Source organism: Anticarsia gemmatalis, chromosome Z, assembly GCF_050436995.1.
Source record: "Anticarsia gemmatalis isolate Benzon Research Colony breed Stoneville strain chromosome Z, ilAntGemm2 primary, whole genome shotgun sequence".
NCBI classification, from domain to species: domain Eukaryota; kingdom Metazoa; phylum Arthropoda; class Insecta; order Lepidoptera; family Erebidae; genus Anticarsia; species Anticarsia gemmatalis.
Window position 1 is genome coordinate 16179333 of NC_134776.1, and position 18274 is coordinate 16197606.

Sequence of the window (18274 nt, forward strand, 5' to 3'; positions counted from 1 at the left end):
CGGAAAGGGGAAGCATAAGCATTCCCCTTTCCGAGCTAGTGGTAGATTCAGTAGTTAAGAGTAGTATAAGTGTCAATAATTATGACCTAAATGAATTAATGATTTGATTGATTTTGATTTTACCCAATAAATGTTCAGATTTTCTGTTAGCCTGTATTATTCCTTCAAACAGAAGTATTGTTAGCAATTGAACAAGCTAAAGAAGAAGCTACTACTTCCAATGAGTCGTTACCTAGAATTAACAAAAGAGCCGTAGAACCGCTGAACTGTAAATTCTCAATTTAGTTACTCAAGTTCCTTCTTGTTCAAGCAAAAAAAATATTATGAATTCAAAAAGAAATTAGTGTCGAAAGACGCTGACAAACAAATTTTATTATTTGATGAAGAGAGTCACTAGTCCCAAATGCTCTGCGTGCGATGTAATTGAGGATGTGCAGCATGCTTTGTCGGAGTGTGTACGGAACGAGTCTTATCGAAGACTGTTATTTGATAAGTTCAAAAGAATGCAGTTAGGATATTGCAATAGTGTTTTAGCTTCCCCTCTGTCTGACGAGGCTTTATGTTTGTATAGGTTGGCTGAATTGTGTCTTGATTGATTATACCTAGTCAATTCGGTTGCAGTTCTGCAACTATAAACAGTGATTGTAGTAATATGGTTCACTTATTTCTTATGTATTAGAATAATTATTATTTCTTGTTGTTTTGTAACATTTATTTGTTAAACCTTATTGGGTGATATAATCGCTAAGCGATTAAACCCATTAAATAAAGAAGAATATAAAATAAATTAAGGTTTTCAGTCAAACAAAACATTCTTTAAAAATATTTCGGAAGTTGAGGTTCCCGGTAAATTTCTACATTTGTTATTAGCCGATTACACAAATGACACCGAACAGAAGAGAATAATTATGTTTTGTTCTGAACAAGCACGAAAAAAGATGGTAAATTGAAGAATATTTGATGAGGAATAAAACGGAAAAGTCATTATTTCTCTATTTGACCTAATAACACTTCGTATTAAGAACTAGAAACCCAAAAAAACCATGCAGATCTAGAACCAGGGCCAACAAATGCTTTACAACTTTTTTTTCCGGATATTATAATAAAAAGGCGTTATTTTCATTTTACCCAGAATATATGGAAGAAATCTAATCTTGGCATCAAAAATAAGCTTTACACACGATATGTTACCCTAAATAAATAGCTAACGGTGATTTCGCAAAATACCAAATTTGACTCTTTATACCTATCGCTAACTAAACGCCGCAAAGAATATTGTGAAAAAGACGATTTTATTTTATATTCGCAAATGCAATTAATTAATAATGATATTTTATTTAATGCATTTTTTTCCAAAAAATGCGTTAAATAAAATATGTTAAATTATATGTTAAACTCTTAATTATTTGACTGTACTCTTCATCAGTTGGAGCAGGGGACCTTAAGGCTAAGTCCCCGTGCTTCAACCAGGTGGAGAGCCTAGGTGAAGCACGGGTCCAACGCCTTATTTAGATGCAATATTCAAATTAAATGAGCTGTTTTGTATTGTTTGTATTGTTATTAACAATGATAGGACCACGATGAGGGAGATTTCCTGGTGATCCTACTAGTAGGGAGCAGATTAACAATAGTAGGACTACTACGAAATACATTTCCTGCGGGCTTATCACGTATCTCAGTTGACAGCTAGTATACGTCAAATCTATGGTCACTATTCAGTACATTGCTGCTTTGACGTAACGTACTAATCACTATAATCTAAGGGAGAAAACAATGGACAACATAGTGGCTTTCAAATGGCTGTCAACTGAGATACGTGATAGCCCCCCTGGTGGTCCTTCTAGTACGACAAATTAGTAGGACCACGAGGAAAAAGCCCTTGCAAAATCCATCTTGAGAGTTGAAATGAATTCCAATTCACACAAAGCACTGTAAGGATGATATGACTGATGAATAACCCGATGGATTAAAGACATATTAGACAAGTGACAACAACCAGATCCAACAATTTACGCTCAGTTCAAATACTACTAAGCGGCCTGCCATCTACGGTACGGCGGTGCCGATGACGGCCCGTAGATAGTTTATCGAGAGGTGACAACAACCAGCGCCTCAAAATAATCTTATAAGTAAAACGAAGGAAACGAAAAATACGAATCGACCACCATAGATAAATCCACACCAACATTTACTATGATTTTAGATAAATTATTTATGAACGTATCCCACAGCACAAAAACATAAGTACCTACCTAGGTAGTAACATATTAATAAACTAGTTGACTAGCGTTCTTGTAGAATTTTACGGGAATTAATCCTGCAACTTTCCACAGTGACTTGCGGCGACATATTGGAAACACGCCAAAAAACTTATACCTACCTACTTAGCATAGTGAAATTAATAGAAATATGTAAAGAATAAGTTTGTTTTACATCTATTTTTATTTATCTTACCAGACAAAAGTAAAAAATATTGTCTTCTCCTAAATATCAAAATTTTAATAGATAATTTTTTATCACGTTCATTATTCGCCACTTTTGAAATGATGCATAGAACACTGATTATTGTTTTTTTTTAATGGCGATCATTGGCAATGCAGCCAGTAACACAGTAACAAATCTGTAATGGATTAAAAATAAGCAAGACTTAACTCGCGAACAACGTGATCAAAATACTCCTAAAACCTTAGGTACTCATTTAATTATTATAGGTACCTAATTAAGATAGGTATTTGTCAGAATTTAAAATAAACTAATTTCTTTGTTGTAAATTTAATAAAAACTTATTTGGAGAAACTCATTTCTACCTATTCTCGTTTTGATGATTTGGTCGCTTTGATTGAGACCAAGGAGGTAATGTTACATGACATTACGTACCTACTATAATTAAATAAATATCAGTACATATATGTATGTACCTAATCTATACCTAAGCTCATTTGTAATTATTATATTTGTAATTTTATGTAAGTATATACAAGAACATATTTTTATTATGATCATATTTTTCCTAATTATTATTATACCAAAGTGCGCCGCCGCCATCTATAATCCATTACGTTTAGTGCCAACTTCAAAAGTTTGAAATTGTGAGGTTAGAAAATTACCAGTCCATACCTAATTATTTTTCAAATTATTTTATAACTAAAACAGGTGCCGTTCATTGTCATATTTTATTTAAGACCAATAATTACCAAAAAGCAATAACCTTAACGGAAAACATTTTATGAATATATTAGTAGACATTGTGTATTACAAGAAGGTAGGTAGGTATTAATATTCAAACACTAGCTTTACATGAACGATAATAATACAGCTCTAAGATGAATTTATCAATTAAATGAATATTATTCTTACCAGTTATGATTCTGTACCTTTCTGTTTCAAATTGCCAGTTACCGACAGACGACATGTCACAAATAACGAGCAAGCACTTCATTCCTTCATTTCTATACACACAAAACAATACTGAATCAAAGGTTCCTATGTATTTATGAAATAAACTACAAACCTTATAGCTATTACTGACACAGCACAGGGGCACAGACCATCAAGCCAATGTTTATTTTGCAATATTTGGCATTATTTGGAGCGAAAAATTAAGAATAACGTGATACCAACTTACGAAATGAAACAGATCAGGGTTACCAACTTTTAAGTTATAATTTATTAACCCTGTATTATTATGACCATTTATTGAGAGAAGTAATTAATATTCGAGTAATGTGCATAGGTACGCCTAATCACAACAAATAAAATAATAAAAATGTCCAGAGATCAAACGTTACACGTTAAAAAGGTGACATGTAAATAAGATGAAACGTATATTTTGGCCAATATCTTATTTATTTTCTTATCTTATGAGGCGACTTTTTGTAATTAAATATGCCTAGTTGAAGTACCTAGTTTGGATTGTCTCTAATGCGCTTAAATTAAAAGACACACTCATCGTGCAGCAAAATTAATCGAAAGCGAAAATCTTCTACAATTTAATACGAGTAGCGTCATCTGTATTTTTTTATTCAAACTAAAGTTCATAACGTAATAGAATGAGCTTCTTCACACCACATTGTAAAAAGTGTCAAAGAGTTTAAATAGATGGCACTGTTCACAACAATAAATAGATATACAAAGTTTGCATTGGTGAAGTTTCTGTGAGTGACCGTCATTCACATCGATCGTTTTATTTTTTTCAGAAAGAGCGTAAAACGATTCTAGTCATTGATACACTGAGTCCAATTAAATTAGTATCGCATGTTTGTGGGAACCAGTTTAGTGTAGGTTTTCCACGCATTTATCATGTTTCAGGATTGGGTGTCATTATTTTCAATAAAGTACACAATTATTAAAAACAAATCGATGATGCATTAATTTAGGCATTACATACTTTATTCCGATCACAAATAACCATTAAAATTCATAACTATATCATATTTTTATAAAATTGTGGAAAATGTTGAACTGAATTAAGTTTACCAAAATTAATATTTTGAAAAAATAAATACGCAGCAATGCGCGCTCTGTGTAATTAAATGTCTGATTACGATACATTACATCTATAACCATTCCATTACATCAAGAGAAACCTTTGAAAAGTTTTGTCCATCGGACGTCGCATCACGCATGCCCTCCATTGTAGGTGCGGTGCCGCCCATTCGCGATACGTTCACCGCGATGACCATAGCAACCGCGGCCGCGCTCCGTCGCATAACCGAACGCACGAAACTTTTTTAAAAGTTTATTTAGAAAAATAAAGTTTCAAAATTCGCGCGCACTGGTTCATAATTTGTGATTTCGAGGTAAGTTTATTAAATTTGAATTTTTGAGTGATTTTAAAATAGTAACTTTGTTTTTAAGTGTGAATTTGTGAAAATAACCGGCCTGAGTATATTTTTTATTTTATTGAATTATGAAATTTTAAATTGTTATTATCTTTAACATTGTTTATGTTCAAGAAAAAATGCTTAACATTTCCGCGTAATAAGTCGTAGTGGTAATAAAATCTGCGATATCTTTATTTGAGGAGCTTTGTAAAATACTTGAGTGTGTTACGTATTACCTTGTAAAACATTTACGAGATTGAAGAAAGGTGATTCTAGTTTTGAAGATTGTCTTTATTTCGGCATTTAAATGCAAATACGTAATTTGTCTAGCGTAATTGCATCATTATTTTTAAATATAAACAATAACATTAATGTGTTTTTGTTTGTAGATAACTGGGACGCGATTTGTATATATCAATTAAAAAAAATTACTATGGAGAGATATTAATATAATTTTGAAGCTTTTGTGATGTCACTGTTATTGTAGTAGGAATAAATACCTACCTTTTTATTGTTTAATTATTTGTGGGAATAAATTATAACCAACAAATAACTGCGATAATTATATTTTTTATTTAGTTAATTTATTTATACCATTGCTCTCTTTGATTTTAGCAAGTGCAGGGAATCAGGTCAATCGGTCCAATCAAATGTATAATAATATGATATATATCCAGGGTCTAAATTAAATCCTTAATTAGCAAAATACTTAATCAATCTATATACTAGAGCTTTTAGCAATATTTCGTGTAATGACAGTAGGTAGGTACACGCGTTTTTTATTACTGTTGTGGGTGTATATAGTCACATCACTTAACGCAAACATTCAGCTTAATTGGAGGTTTTAACAAGAATACTAGTTACTGTATAACTCATTCCAGAAAAAAACCCACTTACGGAATAGGAACTATAGTACCCAGAGACTACGAGCGCAAATAACACACTGAAATGAAAAACAATACATAATTTTTCGACCCATTTTGAATTAGTCCTGCATGACAAGATGTATGGATGTGAATGAGGCAAGACAAGTTTGTAAGGATCTGCCTACCCATATGGGAAAAAGGCGTCATATTAAGTATGTTCTCTTAGTTCTATTTCGCCTAATCACCACGTATTAATCTTAGTCTAATGTGTATTTTAATTATTCAGCTTATCATACTTCGGTCTCTCTACAATATCGTTAGGCATACTTTATCTCAAAATTTGAAAAGCACATCGCCTTTTCAATTATCTTCTTCGTTGAACACAATGAATAGTATTATTAAAACCGGATCGGAAAAGAGATTTCAGACGTATAATACCTTGACGTTTTCGAATCAATTTTTAATGAAGAAAAATATGAATGAGCCTTTCAAAATTCTATTTTACCATAGCAAATCGAGATCCGGCAGGGCTTGTATTAAACATTACTTTTTGGCAATTGGTCATTAATTATGCTGATTTACTATGTAAGTATCTGATATCCAGTTGACGTCATCTATAAACACATAATTTTGCTAGAGTCTGCTTTACTTCTTCGTTATACCACAATATTAGGAAGTACTCTCATCAAGTGCTCATAACGTTTTCCTTTCACATCTGATTATGTCGGATTTTCATTATTTTTCTTCTTATTGCTTCAAAGCCAGCTGTAATGCGTTCGAATCCCACGCTTAGTCAATATATTTTGTTTGATCTACATATTATTACACACAGTTGTTCATAGCACAAAGAAATTGTCTTGTCTCAATGATTTATTGTACTCATGTTTTTACGAGGCCCCGTGACAAGGTTCAGTACGGTCACAACTTACATACGGTGACAGTGCACATATAAAAAAAAATCTATTAATGTCACACTGCTGGGCACAGGTCTCCTCTTGCAATGAAGAAGGGGTTAGGCCTTGAGTCCACCACGCTGGCCAAGCGCGGGTTGGGGACTTAGCATACCTACTTTCAGGAACGCTTCTTAAGAACTCTCAGGCATACGAGATTGCATCACTATGTACTCCGTCACTGTTGGGACAAGCGATAATTATTTTGTTCATCGAGATTAAACAGTTGTGATAAGCTATACCCATTCATCAGGTGGAGGAAAACTGGTCTTATGGCTTACGGATAAGTCTCAGATACCCTATACTGGTAGAATGTTGGACTTATCGAGCTATACTTACCAATTTCTATCTCACTCCTAACTTTTACCGTAGGAAATGTTTCTAGAAACCTATAGGCATCAATTATTATAATCGTTGCGTTTATTCAAAATCAATCCGTTGACAGATATCTAACTGTATTGCAATAAACCGTATCATAATAGGCACAGGCACCTGTTGATACACTATCGACAATTGCTCTTATCTGATATTATAATTTACTTTTATTATTATTTTGTCATGCCCTTGGTAATGGAAATTGACGTGTTAATGTGCAATTAATGGTCAACAATAATGTGGAGTCGATATTTATGTCGATACTTTGTATGTGTACCGTTTTTTTAAACTTGAATATTCTATAAAATGCGTAAATGCGAAGATCACTGCCACTAGATCATTTATGGCAGGTTGAATAAATGTAGCTGAATCCACAGCAAAGTGTGTAGGGGTCCTAACTTTCTAGAATTTTCCAATTCAATCGGGTATACTTAGAGTGAAAGTGTGTGTCCTAATCCATAAGAAAAAACTTTGTTTGGATCGTATCTCATTAAAAAACCAATTATCAAAACCATTATATTATTAGGTACTTAATTTAGCTTGACGTTTCGTCTATGTTCCTGTTTTGTGGCCATTCCCGATTTGATACTTTCTGACATGATAAATGCTCTGTTTATTAATTTATAATTATACATTATTTACCTATGAATAGGTACTTAATAAAAATATAAACAACAATCTACTTATTTGATGACCAAACCACAGGTTCCATTGTCCCCCAGGCTTTTCCTATTAATAAATTATTTATACGTTGTTATTTGATATAATAATAAAGTTAATGTATTTGTTTTCGCGGAAATATAAGGCGTGGTACTAATTGCCATTTTCTGGCACTTAATCGTATCACTTATATGGCTAATAATTATTAGGTTCTATAAAATTGCCAATTTGTATTTAATAGCACCAATCCATGATAATTTGTTGAACGTGAAAGTGATTTATATGACTATTCAATTTGTTTCATTAATGTTGTAACTGTTGGGTATTGTGCAATAAAATTAAGCGAAAGGTGGTGTATTTTGAAGATTATATGTTTTGTTGTGGAAAACCTAGCTTATTTTCATAGGATCGTAGGTCGATCGATCGATCGATCATTCCAATTCCAGGCAGGGGGGCGAGCCGCACATGGCGTGCGTCTTGTGGTACTAGCTTATTGCGGTTATCCCGGCGCACGTCTTTGCGAAAGCGGTTGGACACTCATCAGGTTTTTAGTGGTCTCTACGGCGTACCGTTTGCGCAGTCCCAGTGCGGCAGGGACCTAGCCGGTGGGTCGACCTTTAACAGCGACCACGATGGGTTTCCCTGAGGAAAAAAAATGTACGTCCAGACCTACATCGTTATCTTCTAGCCACTGCGTTATATTATTTTCTGAAGTCTTTGAACAGTTAGCTGCCTTTCGCAGCTTAACTGTTCAACTAAACACACACATGTGCAACACACGAACTAAATATGATATAATTATTTTATATGACTAGTGTGATAAGTATAAATGTTGTGATCAACTACATTTTTATAAGAACAATATAACATTGTTCTTTTACTAGTAAGGCCAAAAGGTCCGAAAAAAGGGAAATTAAATCATTTGTACACTAAACCACTCGTAAACAAGTCAAAATTGTTAACGAGTGGTTTAGTGAGTAGAATCCGACATAATCCGACATAACACTGACACCTCCACAGCGCACAGCTCTTGAAGATTTTCGGATAAAACAAGAGATTTGTGACTATCTAGCTGTGTTTCTAAACGAATACAATACAACTAAGAATCAATAGTAACTCTAAATACCTTATCGATTTCGAAAAAGATCAATCTACTAGATAAGGATTAAGTTATTGATTCTTAATTAAAAGAATAATAATAGTTATCTTATAAAGTTAAATAATTACTATTATGCAACGGTATCATAGATCCAGAATTAATGATGAATACCGATGCTACAAACAAAATGTGGTAGAAGAAAAAATAGATGATTTAAATCCTACTAATATTATAAATGCGAAAGTTTGTGAGAATAGATGGTTGAATAAAAACGTGGTCGATTACATTGATTGGCGTATCAGCGTTTGTTTTGTCCATGGATTACGAGTACATGCTTTAATAGACATCACATAAACTTCATCTTGAAGTGCAAAAAAATACATAATACACCCGACCCGGAAAACCGAGATATAAGAAAATGCTTTTAGAAGTTATTATTATAGGATCACCTATTTTAAAAAGTGTTCATAACACACTCTTTATATATTTTTTTTTGCTTAAATTACTATTACTATTACTGCTTTGCTTAAATTACTATTCTGATGATTAAATTTAACTTTAACTTCAAAAAACTTTCAAATCTTCGAAAAATTAAGATTCGTATGTAACAGAAACCACAACAATTCAAATATAACTTAGTAAGTTAGTATTCGATGCTTCTTAATACTAAAAATACGATATATTCCCTGATGAATGAATTTTGCTACATGCGTTTAATGGAGATCGCCGAATAATGACAAATAATTTTAATTCCGGCGCTAATTAATTTCAAATATGGAGTTCGTGATCACAATGGGCTATCGCTCTAGAAACAAATAAAATACTATCTACCAACGCCTGTATCGTGTTCGATAAAATCACGATCGACTTCGCTACAAGTTGCGCTATTATCTTTAAAACGAAGAGACATTTTATCCCACTTAGATCCTAGAAGCTTAAGAATAAATTAACGGAAAACGAAGGTTTTAGTCGAGTTTGCTTTTACTTAGACTAGAAGCTACTGCACCTATAGTTAGCTAGCTACTGGATATATAGTGTCAAGGGTGAATTGATCTATTAAAAGGTACCGCCATTGTGTTTACTGAGGTTACTGTAAGTATGGTTTATTTTTCTTTATGAAACATAAGTTTTCCATTAGTAACGACCATTGTGTGTGTCACAGGGCACTTGAGAAGTTTCTGAAGTTTACAGATCATCAGGTGCAAATATAAATAGATATTAGCGGAGGAAGAAAATATAATATTGCGGTTCCACTTAGTATACAATGAAGTAGTAATACATAAGTTAATAAACATAGGCTAAAATATGGAACTGGTTGAAATATACAGACTTTTATTGTGATTAAAAGTTTCTTTAGGGTAGGTATTGCCAACAGTTATAATGCGAGTCATATTTCCAAGTGTCGCACGTTTCGTCAGTCAATATTTTTCGTCTTTAGACCAGATAGTAACATGACAAATAAATCCATGAATCATAAATTTATTCTGACAGTCGTATTTACAACCTAACCCAAAGGAAAAGGTTGAACCTTTTCACAAGCACAAATATTTGTGTGAACGAAACTATCTGTCATAACCAAATGATACCGTTAGCTGATCTTTTTTGCAAACGTTGATACTTAATATATCAAAGTTTATTACAAATCGTTGATATTGTGTAGTGGTTTACTTTCTAGTGTGCAAAAATAGGCCACGGTCGACATTATCACTTAAATATACACCTACGTAACCTCCTTTGCAAACAATTAAATCGATTTATAATATTTTTCCGTGATCGTATAATTTTTGCTGGAAGGTCTTTGGCCAACCTGTTGATTAGACTTCTTTCCATTAAATAGGTATGATTGTAAGTGTTAATGATAAAGTATATGTAGAATATAATATGTCTTGTAGCTCCTGACACAATGTCACGTTTTCACACTTTTGATGTAGTATAATACAAAAATGAGCAACTAGATATTTTTGTGAACTCCTGAAACACAAGTCTCGAAAATAACAATTCCTGTATGTCGAGGAACTTTACAAACCAGTCACGGATACAAGTTACAGAACTTGTAAGAAAGACTTTTTGTGAATCACATAAAATGTCGTTTGGATGAAATCCCAGTATTCGAACGGCAATGCTTGCTACAGTTAACAGATACAGCTATTATTACATTGTAGACGATACGTAACTGGATATATGTTTTATGAGTATTGAATTAAAAAAATATTTTTTTGGTGTTGTTTGAGCAGCATTTTACAGAGACGGTATACAAAAAACTTGAAATCGTTATAATCTATCCTTCTATCTTCCCAGCCGGTTTAGGCTGTGAGCGAATTGAGCCTTGCTTAGAGCATCACGTCTAGGGGGGACCACAGACACTTCAAAAAGTTAGACAACTCACGACCAAAAAATGTCGGTAAAATCACGATAAATAAATAATAAAGTGTACATAGATTTGTAAATATCCGTCAACTGTAAATTTCGTAGACGTACAGAGGGGATTTCCTAATCTTCGCAGTCAAATGATCAACCTGCAAATAATATAGTAGAGATAATAAACTCAAACAATATAAACTTGCCGTTATCAGTTGTCTTATAAGACTCATAAAAGAAATAGCCTCGTCTATATTTAAGGCAGTTGACAATGATTGTGTGCACAGAAGTGAGACATCTTTAAGATCAGATAGTCGAATTGTTGGCACAAATCAAAATGTGCGAAAAAACAAGAAACACCGAAAGCGACAGCAATACGAACAATATAGAGAAGAATAAAAATACCGAAGATGTATCCTACGATCAACTTATTGAGTCCGCAGGCGAATTTGGAAAATATCAACTGTTTTTATTCTTTTGTACATTCCCGTTCTACGTATACGGAGTGTTCGCCTACTTCTCACAGCTGTTCTTGACGGAGGATTCGCAAGAACATTGGTGTTGGATTCCAGAACTAGAAAATCTTACAGACATTCAAAGGAGAAACTTAGCTATACCTCTTGATGAGAATTCGCCTTTTGGATACTCGCGATGTCAAGCGTATGAGGCTAACTGGACGGAAGTCCTTGCCTCTGGAGGTAGTCTAAATCAAACGTGGAGGACAGTGCCCTGTCAAAATGGCTGGGAGTTTAATAGGACCGAATTTCCTTACCCCACAATAACAAGCGAGTTAGGATGGGTGTGTGACAAGGATAGCTACCAAGCAACTGCCCAGTCACTTTTCTTCGTGGGATCTATTATTGGAGGCTTTATTGTGGGATGGGTTGGTGACCGATTTGGAAGATTACCTGCAGCTATTTTCAGTAATATGATCGGTGCGATAGCAGGTGCAGCCAGCACATTCACACAAAGCTTTACTGGATTCGCTATTTGCCGATTGATCATGGGTATGTCATACGATAATTGCATGATAATGACTTATATTATTGTTTTGGAGTATATCTCGCCTAAATATAGGACATTGATTACTAATTTATCCTTCTCAATTTTCTACACTCTGGGAGCAGTTGCTTTACCATGGATCGCTTTGGCATGTGGACATTGGAAGACTCTGTCGTTAGCTACCAGCTTACCCATGGGGCTAGCAATACTAGCGCCTCTGATTATTCCTGAAAGTCCAAGGTGGCTTTTATCTAAGGGTAGAGTAAATGATGCCGTGAATAAGGTACTTAGAATAGCAGAGGTGAATAAAAAGGAAGTGCCGCAAGAATTAATAGAAAAGTTCAAAGAAAGCCTTGCTAAAAATAAAGAAGAACCCGGCAATATAATGGAACTATTGAAAAGACCCGTGCTGAGAAAGGTCTTCTTGTGCACTTGTCTAGAGTACATGTGTTGTATGATCATCTTTGACTCGTTGGTAAGGACTATTGGACTACTGAAATTTGATTTCTTTATATCTTTTTCGGTGATATCACTTACAGAATTTCCGTCAATTTTAATTTTATCGTTTGCGTTAGATTTCACTGGAAGAAAGTTTATGTCAATGGCAGTGATGGTTCTGTGCGCCATTTTCAGTTTTTTGATTCCGTTTGTCGGCGGTGGGGTACCATCAGTGATATGCGCTGTAGTGGCAAGGTTCGGAGTGAACATGGCTGCTAATACAGCCATGCAGTGGACCGCTGAAATGTTGCCTACTTCAGTTAGAAGTTCGGGAACATCTATTGTACATATTTGTGGCTATGTTTCTACTGTTATATCCCCATTTGTAGCATACCTTGAAATTTTCGCAGTTTGGTTACCAATGATTGTAATTGGCTGCATTGCAGCTTCGGCTGTATTTATCTGTTTAGTTTTACCAGAAACTGCACAAAAAGAAATGCCCCAAACGTTTGAAGATTCGGAGAATTTAATATCCAGTCAAGGATTGCTAGAAATTCCATTTTTACAGAAAAATAATGTTCATAATAACATGCAAGGCCGTGCGAATGACTCATTTGAGCTCAATTAAAGCTGAATGTTGCACTATTTTGTAATCGTTTTTTTTTGCTTTTCTAGCTAAGTGTGTATAAAATACATAAAATTATTATTAGTGAAGATGTCTACTAAGATTTTTTGTTGAGTGTTAGCGAATGTCACTTAATATTGCCTACATGTTCGTCATAATTGTAGCGAATTTTAATGTAACCTAGTCAATTTTAGTAATAAATCCTTTGACCCAAATGTCGTGTTTGTTTTTTTTCACATAGCTGCAATTCTTCCCCGTATTTCAATGACTTTCTTAAAGGCACGCTGGGAGAATTAATAACAATAATAATTATTATTATATCGAATTTATTTTACCAAGACGAAAGACCGAATTCATTTTATTGAGGAATACGAACTTGTATTTTTCACATTTGTCCATATTTTTTAAAAATATTTATACATAAGTGAGTCGTCCTACATTTCAGTTGAAGTTATAAACAGGCAGGAAGAAAAATAACCATGCAAATGTACATTGTACAAAATATGAAATAGCCTTGACAAATGCATTTCCCGAAAATTGAAAGTAGACCTTGGCTTGGTCGTTGTCAACTCGACTAGAAAATAAATTGTCCTTATCATAACTCTTACTCGTCCTTTAGAACGATGAATATTTTTAGTACAAGGTCCCCCATTTTAGAAAGTTCGCCTGTAACGATATATTACGAAAAATTTGGGGAGCTTGGAGCGTCAGAGAACCGCTCTAACTATTTAATTCGATTTGGGCTGCTGCGACCGCGGCCATTAACGGTAAAGTGTGTGACGACAGGAAAGCTTTTAGGTCAGAAACATCTTAAGGGACTAGGCCGTTTAAAAATAAAGTATATTATAATCTTTCTTTCTTGGTATTAAAGTGGACCGTATGAGAAAATCTTTCTGCTTTGGCTGTGTCATCTATGCGAGGCATCGATCTTGGTCCGCTATTTGGTACCGCATTCCAATAATTTATAATAATCTGTAATGTTTTTTAAAATTATTTAAATACCACCACGCTATCAGCGTACCTATAGAGGCGAGCAGGGCTTCAAAAATGTTCCCATCCATCATAAATATAAGATGATTTTTCTTTATACTAATTGACAAAACGTTATTTCTTTCTCTTTTTCTCGGGACAAAACAAATCACATGATGTTTTCGTATGTTTCTGCGAGAAAGATAAATTGGACGTTTATTAACATGGGTATTGGTAATGCGGCGCGACATTATTCCCTTTACTGTTCAACATTCGTAAGTAGTAAGAAAAAGTAATTGCAAACTATTAATATAAATAAATACTTTGTGAAACGTTAATCAAACCAAAACAAAAATCTAGAAGCTTCGGAACTAAATAGCCATTCATGATGAGTGTGTTTTATGAATAATCGTATAATTTCTAGATTAAGCCACATATGTCACTTATCTAGCTTATCAGTCTATGATTCCATATATTGACTTATAGGCCTGTCACGAGTTACGCCACTTAATTTCGTGTTAAGCCTCATCACATTATTGTAAAACTAAACAATAAAATAAGTATTAACATTGTTCATGTATCTTTCGACAAGGTTTTGTCAATATTGACATTTTAAATTATCGTCATTTAGTCTGTTAATGTGAACAGATTTATCCACTCTGTTAAATAAATTTTAATGTAAAAGGATGTTAGTGATTAATGTAGGAATTTACTACTGAATTGACGGATTGCGATTTTTTAAAGTGTGTTTTCTAACTGGCTTCTGAATTATTGATCAATGCTTTTTATGATATATTATTTTTAAACGTAATCACAGTGGAAAAGTGATCATTTTTTTAAAGTATTTCGTGTATCCATCGTTTACGTTTGTTATTCGGAATTAAATTATTTTTGAAACTGCCAATGGCTAAAGTTTGAATTCTCAATGCAATTAATTGGCTCTGTAGTCAACCAGAATCAGATGCTCCTATGTTTTGTGTTTGATTATTGTGGCTTATGAGTTGGTATCTGATCTAATTACGTGAAAATGTTACTCATTTCCGATATATCTTGCCATTTCATACTTTGATATGTTGAAGTCTACCTACTCTGTCACTTCAGACTAGGTTGAAAGCAAGTCAGAAAACTTTCTGATGTCTTCGCGTTACGTTGCACTCGTGACATGCATTTGACAATCTTCTCTATTCGGTTTGGTTGACTCATCTTTTTCTACAAAATGCTAGATTTTTAGATCGATGTTGTAATAGATCGATTTATACATATTTCAAATGACACTAAAAAGAGATATTATAAATATATTGGTTTCTTAGAAAACGTCACGTGAATCATACATCTTGGTCGTGTACAAATACTGTGCAAAATACTCTACACGATATCTTTAAAATTATTTTTTGTCAACCTGTTAGAATGATTCGCGGACAGAAAGATTACCATTCGGTTTCACTACCTTTGGGAAAACATAAGTGTAAGTTTGGTGTCACTTCATCTATCGATATAAGGCTTTTGTATTAAAAATTGCAGAAAGTCCGAGATATTATGTAACTCTATTCTTTATAAAATACCAAAGTAAAGAATAGCGGATTATATTAAAAATACATACTCGTTCATTTGAAATTCTTGAAGATGCGGGGAACTGTAATAACAAAATAACGTTGCATTTCCATCTTGCTACATGTGTTTGTATTAGGGCACATTGTCATTGTAAGCATAGAGACGAAGTTATGAAGCGATCTTACTCTGCAAATATTATTTTAATATATACACTACCTATAAGACTTAACTCCTAGAACCCAGAATGGATACAGACCGCCAGTGATCTTCTGCAATGGAGATCTTTGGGGGAAGCTTTGCCCAGCAGTTCGACGATACAGGCTTATATTAATAGTAATACTACAATTCACGTAAGTTCTCAATCCTGTCCTAAGGTCCATTTAATAGTGTACAGTCATAGTCACCGGATTGTGAACACTGTTCATCTTTGAGATATTAAAGCAGTCGTCGAGGGCGTCTTGGCTTTGGCCCCATGCACGCCTTCCAAAAATCCGGGACTCTATAGTCCCGAGATATGGTAAGACTTAATAATATTGCCTAACTGGAATCCTTACAAATTTCCTTTGCTTCATTCACACCCATTCATCTTGGCATAATACAGGATTTTGTATTAACATTTTTATAATACATGTAATATTGCCTATGGCTAGAAGTGTTCAGCTCTCAGAAATGTTCTGTGCAAACATAAGAATCCTACAGTCAGTGAGTAAACATAATTAACGTATTTGTTATATTACACAATGTAGGTGATAACGGCTGCTGATGTTTATGTACCTACTTTAATTCCTTTTATCTCCATCAAATCTTTTCTCGGAGTGTTTTCAAGGTTTTCGCTGAAGGGGGTGGTTCTCATGAGCGTTTATTGTTACGTTGCGTAGCAGCGTTTGATCCGACAAGTGATTTTTTTTAGAGATCTGTCGTGAATGAACACATTTGTACCCAATATCCACGACAACAGAGCGCTGTGAAATGGGATCGACTAGATTTTTCTATTGTCATACATACATAAAATTGTACAAAAATTAGGTACCTATAGGAACTAACTAATATTATAAAGCTGAAGAGTTTGTTTGTTTGTTTGAACGCGCTAATCTCAGGAACTACTGGTCCGATTTGAAAAATTCTTTCAGTGATAGATCTGGGGGCACGGAAGTGCCCCCGCAAGTCGAGCACAAAAAAGCGACACGGCCGTAACATCCTTTTCTCGAAGCAATTCGGGCTATTTTTGACACCCCTATAATTTCGTTGTGGATAAAACAAGAAGCCTGGATTTTCAGCAACTAATCAGTCATTGTATAAACACGGTATATTTAAAATTTCAGTCAATTTGAACCAGTAGTTTAAGAATGACAACTTGTTAAAATTTTGAATTTTGTCACTCACTGATTCACTGACTCACTGACTCACTGACTCACCGATCATCAAAAGTCTAAGGTACTTCTAGCAGACTTAGAAGCTTAAAATTTAGAATACAAATAGGGTTTAGTGTCTTAATCATGGGAAAAATTTAATATTTTCTAATTTCGATCCAGTTTTCTAAATACACTGACTGCAACAATAACTTTGTAATCCCATATAAATGTATAAGATTACAAGGTTACATTTGCAGTTAATGAATTATTATTACTGTAGAAAATAAAATAAATAGGTGTAAATAGGTACCTACTATATGAGGCATAACGGGAGGGGGTAAAGGGTGGGTAAGGGTGTTTAGCCCATGAAACTGAACAACATTCCCATAAGAAAATATGTTGAATTATGAAAAAAAAGTCTTTCCATACAAATTGGACTTATGTTCGCTCTACAAAAAGAAGTGAGATGCCACCAAAAACATTCTGTAAAAAACCTCAAGTCTCGCCGTAACAAGTTGTGAGATCTATATAATACCAAGTCGATTAATCTATTTAGTCTCTACTTAAAGGACCTTCTGTCTTAAGTTATTACGTATGTTATTATCATGCCAATTTTAAAAAAATACCTTTAGAACAAATAGATCGACTTGGTCATCGCAAGAAAACACAAATTCGCCATTATTAACATTTCAGGAGCATTAACTTCTTGTCGTGCTGTGTAGTGTGATACATACTAATAATCAAATCATGCGATGGCCAGGTCGGTATATTTGTTTTAGAGTTATTTTTTTTAAATTAGCATGATAATAACATACGTAATAACTTAAGACAGAAGGTCCTTTAAGTAGAGACTAAATAGATTAATCGACTTGGTATTATATAGATCTCACAACTTGTTACGGCGAGACTTGAGGTTTTTTACAGAATGTTTTTGGTGGCATAACTCATTTACCGAGGAAGGCTAGAGGCTATATATCGCAATAGGATCAGAGTACCAGTAAAAAATGTTACAAAAACAGGGAAAATTTTGACCCATTCTCTCCTATGTGACGCAAGCGAAGTTGCGCGAGTCAGCTAGTAAATAATAACTTGCTGGTATTCAGCTTCGATAGTTCAAAGCCTGGACTCTGTGTAGGGGATGAGGATCATTTCATTGTTTATTTAGGCGTTTGTTTACATGCCTAAACTAATATGAAACCTACTCCA

The 18274-nt window shown here is 34.0% G+C and overlaps 1 protein-coding gene across 1 annotated transcript; it reads left to right on the forward strand.

Moving 5' to 3' along the window:
• The first annotated feature begins 11406 nt into the window (after positions 1 to 11406).
• LOC142986655 (solute carrier family 22 member 13-like) lies at positions 11407 to 13400 on the forward strand. The gene has a single exon (XM_076135207.1). The coding sequence runs from the start codon at positions 11469 to 11471 to the stop codon at positions 13197 to 13199; it is 1731 nt and encodes a 576-aa protein (XP_075991322.1). The 5' UTR covers positions 11407 to 11468; the 3' UTR covers positions 13200 to 13400.
• The last annotated feature ends 4874 nt before the right edge of the window (positions 13401 to 18274 follow it).

Coding starts and splice junctions, on each gene's coding strand:
- LOC142986655 (XM_076135207.1), top strand. CDS start 11,469: ATGTGCGAAAAAACAAGAAACACCGAAAGCGACAGCAATACGAACAAT.